This window comes from Chrysochloris asiatica, unplaced genomic scaffold (genome assembly GCF_000296735.1).
Source record: "Chrysochloris asiatica unplaced genomic scaffold, ChrAsi1.0 scaffold00034, whole genome shotgun sequence".
Taxonomy (NCBI): Eukaryota; Metazoa; Chordata; class Mammalia; order Afrosoricida; family Chrysochloridae; genus Chrysochloris; species Chrysochloris asiatica.
This window is the reverse complement of record NW_006408552.1, coordinates 9,784,965-9,795,432: the sequence shown is the minus strand read 5'-3', so window position 1 is coordinate 9,795,432 and position 10,468 is coordinate 9,784,965. Positions and strand designations below refer to the sequence as shown.

The window sequence follows — 10,468 nt, the reverse complement described above, 5'->3', positions numbered from 1 at the left end:
TAAAATTTTACTCGCATGGGATATCAAAGAGATTGTCTAATGATTTCCACATTCCATTGGGTCACCTCCCTTTGGGATGGGCACAAATACGGATCTCTTCCAATCAGTCAGCCAGATAGTTGTCTTCCAAATTTCTTGGCATACATGAGTGAATGTCTCCAGCACTGCCTCACTTCCTTGAAAGATTTCAATTTTCATTTCAGCAATTCTTGGTGCCTTGCTCTTTTGCCAATTCCTTTAATGCACCTTGGACTTCTTCCTTCAGTATAATTGCTCTTGATCATATGCTACCTGTTGAAATGGCTGAACATCAACCATTTCCTTTTGGTAGAGTGACTCTGTGTATTCCTTCCATTTTTGTTTGATGCCCTCCGCATCATTCAATAATTTGCCCAGAGAATCTTTCAATAACAAAAGTTGAATTGTTTTCTTCAGTTTCCCAAGTTTGAGAAATGCTGAGTGTGTTCTTTCCTTTTGGTTTTCTGACTTCAGATCTTTGCACATTTTATTGTAATATTTGACTTTGTCTTCTCCAGTTGAGCTTTGATATTTTCTGTTCAGCTCTTGTACCTCCTCATTTCTTCCATTTGCTTTAGCATCTTTATGCTGGAGAGCAAGTTTCAGTGTCTCTTATGACATCCATTTTGATCTTTTCCTTCTTTCGTGGCTACTTAATGACTTTTTGGTTTCTTCATGTATGATGTTCTTGATGTCATCCCACCATTCTTCTGGTCTTTGGTCTTGTTATTTAACATATCAAATCTGTTCTTCAGATGATCTCTAAATTCAGGTGGGATATATTCAAGATCATATTTTGGGTCTCTTGGACTTGTTTTCATTTTCTTCAATTTCAGTCTGAACTTGTTTTCATTTTCTTCAATTTCAGTCTAAACTTGCATATAAGCAATTGATGGTCTGGTCCACAATCTGCCCCTGGCCTTGTTTTGACTGATGATATGGAGCTTTTCTACTGTCTCTTTCCACAGATGTAGTCAATTTGATTTCTATGTATTCCATCTGGAGAGGTCCATGTGTATAATCATCTCTTATGCTGTTTAAGGAAGGTATTTGAAATGAACAAATCATTGGTTTTGCAGAATTCTACCATGCATTCTCCAGCATCATTTCTATCACCAAGGCCATATTTTCCAACTACTGATCCTTCCTCTTTGCTCTCAACCTTTGTATTCCAATTGCCAGTGAATATCAATATATCCTGATTGCATGTTTGATCAATTTCAGATTGAAAAAGTTGGTAGAATTCTTCAATTTCATCATCACTGGCTCTAGTGGTTAGTGCACAAATTTGAATAACAGTGGTCTTAACTGGTCTCCCCTGTAGGCGCATGGATTTTATCCTATCACAGACAGCGTTGCACATCATGACTGATTTTGATAAGTTTTTTTTTGACGATGAATACAACACCAGTCCTTTTCAATCTGTCATTCCCAGCATTGTAAACCATGTGGTTGTCAGTTTCAAAATGGCCAATACCAATCTATTTCAGTTAACTAATGCCTAAGAAAAACAAAAATCCTCACCACTGGACCAATAAACAACATTCTTATCAACGGAGAAAATACTGAAGTTGTCAAGGACTTCATTCTTCTTGGATCAACTATCAACACTTGTGGAAGCAGCAGTCAAGAGATCAGATGACGTACTGCATTTAGCAAATCTGCTGCACAGGAACTTTTTAAAGTGTTGAAGAGTAGAGATGTCAGTTTGAGGACTAAGGTGTGCCTGACCCAAGCCATGGTATTTTCAATAACCTCAACTGGATGTGAAAGCTGGACAGTGAATAAGGAAGACCGGAGAAGAATTGATGCCTTTGAGTTATGGTGTTGGAGGAGAATACAGAAAGTGCCATGGACTGCCAAAAGAACCAACAGATCTATTTTGGAAGAAGTGCAGCTAGAGTGCTCCTTGGAGGCCAGGATGGCTAAGCTTCGTCTCTCATACTTTGGACATATTGTCAGGGGGGAACAGTTGCTGGAGAAGGATGTCATGCTGGGTAAGATGGAGGGTCAGAGAAAAAGAGGAAGACCCCCAACGAGATGGACCAGCCAGGTTGCATCACTGATGGTGTCAAGTGTGACAGCGGTAGTGAGGATGGCCCAGGATCGGACATTGTTTCGTTCTGCTGTGCATGGGGTCACTATGAGTCAGTTCCGACTTGATGGCACCTGACAACAACAACAACAATGCCTAAGATATCCATGTTTTTGTGTTCCATTTCATTTTTGACAATTTTCAATTTTCCTAGATTATTAGTTCATATAATTTCATGTTCTGATTATTAATGGATGTTTATAGCTGTTTCTTTTCATTTTGAGTCGTTCCCTATCAGCAAATGAAGGTCCCGAGGGCTTTACACCCACAGGCTTTACTCCATTCACATCATCACAGTCAACTCTACTTTGAGGAGGCAGCTCTTCCCCTGTTGCATTTTGAGCGCTTTCCAACCTGAAGGGCTCATTTTCCGGCACTGTATCTGACAGTGTTTCTCTTATATTCCTAAAATTTTCAGTGACAAAATATTCAGAAGTAGTTCGTCACTACTTCTTCCTATCTGTCTTCGTCTGGAAGCTCATCTGAAACCTTTCCACGGTGGGTGACCCTGCTGGTATTTAAAATACCCATGGCATAGCTTCCAGAATCACAGAAACTCACAAGCCACCATAGTACGACAAACTGACAGACGTGTGGCAGTGGCTGTGAACAGGTGTAGTTAACGCTGTATGATTCGCTATGAACAGTCAATCAATTGAAAGGATGTTTCCTCAGGGGTGTGGCCTTTTCCAATATAGTGGACACTCAAGAAAAGCTTATTTGCTTTCTCCTGGGTCTGAATCTTGCATTTGGCTCATTTTCCAACCTCTGGTTCTTTGGATTTGAGCCAGTGGCCTGCTCTATTTTCTGCCTACTTGCCTACCTGTCTGCCAATCTTGGTTCATCTGATCCAGACTTGGGACTCTCCACCTCTACAACTGTGAGCCATTTCCTTGACATAAACTTTTCATATGTATAATAAAATATACACACACACATAGGATTCCTGGTGTGGCATTGTACAATCAGCACACTGGGCTGCAAACTACAATGTTAGCAGTTCACACACACCAACTGCTCCTTGGAAACCTGACATAGGGTCTGTAGGAGTTGGAACCGACTGGATAGCATTTAACAACAACAATGCATACAGATGTTTCCTGGGTTTGCTTTTCTAGAGAACTCAGCATATGACCCATACTATTTTGAAATTTCACCTTTAAATTTCATGACGTGGGTGATTTTTGTTGTCATCTAGTTTTGTTTCTGTTCATCATGTAGGGACGCCAGGACTCCAGGCACTGTGTGCTGCTATTGCTCCTGATTGTCGAGTCAGTTGCGACTCATAGTGACCTTGTATAGGGTGTCCAACGTTGTCAAGTTTATGGGAGCAGAAAGCCTCATCTTTCTCCCATGCAGTGGCCGGTGGATTCAAGTTGCTGACCTTGGGAATGGCAGCCAATGCATAACTCACTATGCTCACAATTCTTGGGTGGAATCTTTTCATTTGAAAGCAATCTCCTATAATTCTGGGTAAGCAACTGCAACCCTTCTGTTTAAATACGCCTGATGGTCATCAGGAATTCCAGATGCCTCCAGTTCCTGAATCTGCCTGGGGCTCTGACTCTGACGTGCGGCTGGGCTGCACCCTCTGTGCCAATCACCACAGCTCGCCTTATGAGAGAGGATAGGTTCATCTTCCTCCTCTCACCCCATCCGTCACCACAATTCCGTCCTCTTTGCATCTTACACAAGTGTGCAGGCTATCTGTTGCTGCCTGCTGTCTTCCCATCCTCTTGTAAGGACTAGATACCAACATGTTCAAGCGCCACGTTGCCCTGTTGAGCAATGCGGCATTCTGCGTTCTTCCCCCAGTACGCCATACTTGTGAACGCATCCCGATTCTGCCTCTTCCTGCTTCCAGATTCAGCTCAGGCATCCTCTCAAGGAAGACACTATTCCCATCTCCTCCACGCACAGTCTGTGCCTCTCTCCAGCCTGACGCCCACCACACAGATCCCTCTGCTTGCACATCTGTCTGCTTCCCTAGAGAGCAAGAAGGCAAGGCGTGTGTCTTACCCAGTCTTCTAACTCTTGCACAAGGGGGGAACCGTCTGGCACATAATCAGTGCTCACTAATATTTCTTCCTGCCACCCACCTGTCAGTTTGTTGTTCTGGGGTGGGTGGGGGCTGCCGTAATGCTGGCAGTTCTGTTACTAGTCTTTCAAATACCAGCAGGGTCACTTATGGTGGATGATGGGTCTCTGTGCTGCTCCTAGACTAAGACAAACTAGGAAGAAAGTCCTGGAGAACTACTTTCAAAAATCAGCCAATGAAAACCTTATGGATCGCAACAGAATACTGTCCAATATAATGCTGGTCTGCCAGAAGAACCTGAGTAGCTTAGTGGGTTACACAACTGACTTGTAACTGCAAGGTCGGTAGTTTGAATCTACCAGTGACTCTAAGGGAGAAAGATAATGCATCCTGTTCCCATAAAGATTTAAAGCCACCAAAACCCCATACTCATAGCGACCCTACATCTGGTTTCCAAGACTGTAAATCTTTATGGGAGCAGAAAGCCTCATCTTTCTCCCGTGGGACAACAGGTAATTTTGAACTGCTGACCTTGAGGTTAGCAGCCTGACTCGTAACCACTATGTTACCACAGTGTGGCGCTGTGAGCTAATGCGTCAGACTGCAAAGTCGTTTGAACTGCAAGGTCAGTGGTTCAAGCTCACTAGCTTCTCCTTGGAAAACCTATACAGGGTCGATATGGGTTGGAATTGACTTAACGGCACTTAACAACAACAACAACAAAACCCTACACAGGGTCGTTATGAATCATGTAGCAGCAGCAGCCACAAGAACAAACAAATCTCTCTTGGAAGACATACAACCAGAATGTTCCTTAGAAGCCAGGATGGCGAGACTTTGCCTCCCATACTTTGGACATGTGGTCAGGAAGGACCAATCCCTAGAGAAAGACATCTTGTTTGGTAAAGTGGAGGGTCCATGGAAAAGAGGAAGACCCCCCCCCGCCAACGAGATAGATTAGCATAGCGGCAGCAACAGCTGATTCAAACATTATAAATGGCACAGGACTGGGCAGTGTTTTGTTATGTTGGACATAAGGTCGCTAGGAGTTGGAATCGATTCGATGGCACCTAACAATAACAACATCACAACGCTGGAAGGTGAGCCTCCTAGGTTGAAGGTATTCAAAACACACAGTGGTTCAAAGAGTGGACTCAAGCTGCCCAGGGTCCTGAAGATGCTACAGGCCTGTGTAGAATTTCCTTCTGTTGTCCACGGGCTCACCATGAGTCATAGTCAACTCGACAGCCACTAACAACAGCACTATTTCTTCAGTTGACCCCTTTCCAGAAAACTCCAAGTTGGAAGCATTTCCAGTCTCGTAGGACTGCGAAAAAATATGCTTCTGTTTATTTGCCAAGTCCAAATAAGACGAGCTAATCAGAGAGCACCAGCAAATGAAAACAGCCAGATGTTTCTGAGAGCAAAAGTCCAGGCATACAAAATTGCTTCCAACAGGGGTGATGTATATTTTCCTAGTGATTCAAAATGAATATATGCTTATTAGGCAGAGAGCGAGGTTTAACAGATTTCTTAGCTAATGCTGCAATTTGAAATCCATTTAAGATAATTTTCTTTATCTTGCATCTATTTTTCCCAGTAACCAGGACACTTAACTGATTTGTACCAACTCTATTTGAAAGAGAAATAATCTCCTTCAAACAAGGGCATCCTCTAAGTAGAAAAAGCAAGACACTACACATCTAAGAGCAAAATCGGTTTGAGAAGCAAGATGCAGCCCTGCTAGAAAAGGGACGTCTTTTTGCTCCAACATCTGGATTTCATCAGAAGTCTCCTTCCTCTGTTTCCTAAGGAGAAGATAAATAATTCTTAAATCTAAGCACACACGAAGAAAGATGCCCCATAAGGCAAGCACGATGGAACCAAACCTTTTAAAGGAACTTCAATAAAAAATATGCAAACTGAGCCAATAATGAGATTATTTTCTCACCTATTAACGAGACTTTTTTTTTTTCTTTAAATGTCAGGACACAACACTTGGTAAGAACCTACTGGAATTCCAATAGAAGGAGACATAGGCACACATTTCCTGGAGGGAAAACATTACAAAAATATTCCTGTTCTGTGATCTTTTATCCTTTTTAGAAGTGTGGATAAAGAATATATGCATCAAATAGATAAACATGAAGATGTGAGTAGGAGGATGTTTTTCAAAATGTTGTTTATAGTCATATAAAACTAAAAATGACCTAAATTTCCAACCAGAGAAATAATGATGAATATTAATAAATTGGGCATGCTGGTAGCTCTGTAGGATAATCACTGGACTGCTAACCATAGGCCAGAAGTTCAAACCCACCAGCAGTTCTGAGGGAGAAAGATGAGGCTTCTGCTCCTACAAAAATTTGCAACCTGAGAAACCTTATACAGAGTCACTATGAGTCGGAACCAACTCCATGGTACCTAACAACAACATTAATAAAATCAGAAAATGCTTATGACAGGAGGTTAAACAAACAAAAACAGGATAAAAACAACCTAGAAATTGGTATAAACTTACAGGCGGAAAATGTTACAGCATGTATCAAGAGCTTCCCCCCAAATTCCTAACCTGTGATTTATTCTACTTTTAGAAGTAGAGAGTAAGAAAATAAATATCAAATCAATGCATGTGAAGGTTTGAGTGGGATGATGGTTAGCCAAGTTTTATTTATAATAATGAAAAATGAGAAAGAGACTCTGCTGCCAGCCATGGAAATTATAATCATTATTAGTAACATCAGAAAATGATCATGATATCATGCTAAATGGGGGAAAAGAATAAAATCAATATAGTACATGCTGACAGTTTGTATCGTAAACAGACTTGAAGACAGTATGCTCAAATTTTTAACAGTTGTCTTCTATAAATAATGAAATACTGGGCACTTTCTATTTTTTTCTCTCTTTTTTTTCATTTAAAATGTTTCTAGATTGCTTTTCTACAAAACACCAGTTTCTATGTAGCTAACATTTGATAATCAATAGTACTCAGTTGATTGGCTGAGGAGGTGATGGAGTTCGATTGACCAATCACGGGAGAAAACATCACAGGCCAGGCATTCACACCAAGCCATAGAGCCAATAAATCTCTTCTGAATGACTGAATCTCAGAACTTACTTTGTGGGACGATAATCCGGAATGGAACGATCCAGTGAGATTTTTTCACTGAGGTAGGAATTGTAGCCATACTTCTCATGGGGCCCTTTGGCTTTTTCCTCTTCAGCTGGGGAAAGGGTAGCAGGAAGACCCCCTTTCCCTCGCCCACCATAACCTTCGATGAGTCCAAGAGATTTGGATAAGCCTAGAAAACAAAGAGGGGAGAAAAAAAATCTCTGAAAATCACTACACCAGAACGTGGCAGTTCAATCTCAGAAGAGCTTCCCTGGGAATTTTCACATTACTTGTCACAGGACAAAGAAATCTCAATGGTACTGTGGGATAAGCAATAGGTCAAGGTTCAAATCCACCAGCTGCTCCATGGGAATAAGATGAGGCTGCTCCTGTTAAGATTTACAGTCTGAGAAACCCTAAGGAGTGGTTCTACTCTGTCTTGTGTGGTTGCTGTGGGTCGGAATTGATTCCACGGCAGTGGGGTTAGGTCACAGAACAAAATATGGGTTCAATTTATGAATCCCAAGTAAATGCTCTGCGAACATCTATATTGAGAGGAAGGCCAGAGCAACTGGGGTGGGGGTGGGGTGGTCTAGAGATCAAATCTGGTTATCTATTAGATCTTTTGTCTCCTTTATTCACGGTGGGATGAGAGTCTATATTAGAAAGAAACAGAAATACAAAACCAGCTGTCACCAAATCAATTTTGACTCTACGTGTCTCACAGAGTTTCCAATGGCTGTGATCTTTCAGAAACAGATTACCAGGTCTTTCTTCTGAGGCTTCTCTGGGTGAATCTGAACCGCTGATCTTTGGGTGATTAGCTGAGCACTTACATAGTCATACCCAAGGATTCCATCTAAGCAAGAGACCACAGCATTGGGAGAAAGATGGACCAAGCAGGACACAAGAAATGGGACACATCAGACTTCTTATTCAGAAGAGCATTGCTGATTCAGTGGGTTAAGTGTTGGGTTACTAATGGTAAGGTTGGCAGTTCAAACCAACCAGCTACTATGCAGGAGAAAGATGAGGTCTGCTTTTATAAAGGTTTAGAAACCCTATGGAGCAGTTTTACCACTGGTGTCGCACTAATGCATAAGTACTTGACCAAGAGGTTGGTTTGAATTGCAAGGTCAGTGGTTCAAACTCATCAGCCATTTCCTGGAAACCCTATACAGGGGCGCTATGAGTCAGAAGCAAGTCAACAGGACTTAACAACGAAACCACCAACATAAGGTCGGTCACTAAGAATCCTAATCAATTCGATGGCAGTAGGTTTGGGGCTTAGTCTTTTCTTTCTTCTATGGTACGTTTATGAGACGCTCTTACAGCGTAGTGGTTAAGAGTTGGGCTGCTAACCTCAAGGCCAGTATTTCGAAACTGCCAGCTGTTCTGTGGGAGAAAAACAAAGCTTTCTGCTCCCGTAAAGATTTACAGCCTCAGAAATCCCATGCAGGGTCTTTAGGCTCACTATGAGTCAGAATCGACTCCATGGCATACTGCCCCCACCACCACCAGCAGGAACCTGCCAAACTGAAGTTATCTTTGCTTCCTTTGAACTGAGAAGTTGGTACAGATTTATTTTATTCCAAGTTTAAAGTGTGTAACAGTCTGAGACAGCTCTTTGCCTAATGGTTTTATTTAAATTTCATTGAAATGGCAGAAAGAAATACAAAATGTTTGAGAATAAATCAGGGAGAAAAAACCCACAAGGTGATAATGATGCCAAGTAGAATGGGGAAACTTCTTTAACAAGCCTCACTGAGCAATTGCAGGCTCCGCGCACGGTGGCAGCTTCATCCCTGTTGTTCCATTAGACGACAAACAGCTTGATGGGCAATTTTTAAATCCAAGACTTATGGGAGGTTTTACTACTTGGCTGGAAAACTTTTTGTTGTTAAGAGCTCTCACTCCTTCTTGCCATATTTCAAGTGCCCAAGGTGCTAAGTACGTACTCACACACACACACACACACACACACAAAGGCACACTTTCCCTGCTTCACACACACATACACACTCACTCTCTCTCTCTCACCCCCACCTGCTGACTTTTCCTGTCACTCACACACTCACATACACTTACTCGTCTTCTCTTTCACACAAACACTTTGCCCATTCGAGTCCCATACTAACTGCCAGGAGGCACATGAACCAGAAAAACAAACAGCTCCCTTGACTTTCAGGTGGGGCAGCCTGCCAAGTACCGTCTGGTTGTTAGCTGCCACTGAATTGGCCCTGATTAATGGCGACCCCACATACAATAAGATTGGACCACTGTAATCCTTAAGGTTCTCACGGACTGATTTTTAGAAGTAAATCGCCAGACTTTTCTTCCTACTACAGTGTAGTCTGGAAGCAACCCTGAAACCTGTTCAGCATTAGCGCAACAGGCAAATTTCCACTTGACAGGTAGGCAGTAGTTACACAGAGGGGCTCACTGGCTGGGAATCGAACCTGGGTCTCCTGCTAGGAAGTAGAGCAGTCTACCACGGAGTCACCACTGCCCTCTCTACAGCACAGAGGAAGATGAACTTCTCAGGAAAACATCCCTAGGACAACAGAAGATCAAGATGTCTGCTCGGGTCACAGGACGGCTCTCCACCACAGAACGGTAAACTTATCTCCCCTCTTGCTTCTCTATGATGTCAAGATCAAATGCCAAGGTTGAGCCCATAGCTCACAGTTGGTCTCAAGTGAGCACCATCTTTCTGCCTGAGTATCACCTTCACTGTTCAACATGCCCTTGAGGAACCTCAACACCATTCCCCTCTTGCAATTCCCCAACAAAGACTCCCAATAACTGATAATCAGGTCATTCCAATGTGGTCTACCACCTGCCCTGTCTTTATTCTCCCACTGCATATCAATGTGTAAGAGCTAATCCCTTCATCTCCACCTTACCATGTGGACAATCACAAATCAGCTTCCAACAGCTCTGCTTGGACAGAACCGTTGATGTTGTTGTGAAGTGCAATCGAGTCGGTTCCGACCCATAGCGACTCTGTATAGTAGGGTTTCCAAGGAGCATCTGGTGAGCTTGAACCACTAACTTTGCAGTTCCAATGACTTTGCAGTCTGATTCATTAGCCCACAGTGCCACACCAGGAGATAACAGTACTTATGGAGAAGTCAAATGACACAGACACTTTGGAAAATCCCACAGCAAACAAGTCAGCTTCAACTCATAGTGACCCCAG

The 10,468-nt window shown here is 42.6% G+C and overlaps 1 protein-coding gene across 1 annotated transcript in view; it reads right to left on the bottom strand.

Moving 5' to 3' along the window:
* WBSCR17 (Williams-Beuren syndrome chromosome region 17) overlaps window positions 1-10,468 on the bottom strand; it is a 648,608-nt gene that overhangs the window by 414,268 nt on the left and 223,872 nt on the right. Inside the window, exon 2 of the mRNA XM_006859716.1 lies at window positions 7,273-7,456. Coding sequence (XP_006859778.1) covers window positions 7,273-7,456 — 184 coding nt within the window. The remainder of the gene's footprint in view (window positions 1-7,272; window positions 7,457-10,468) is intronic.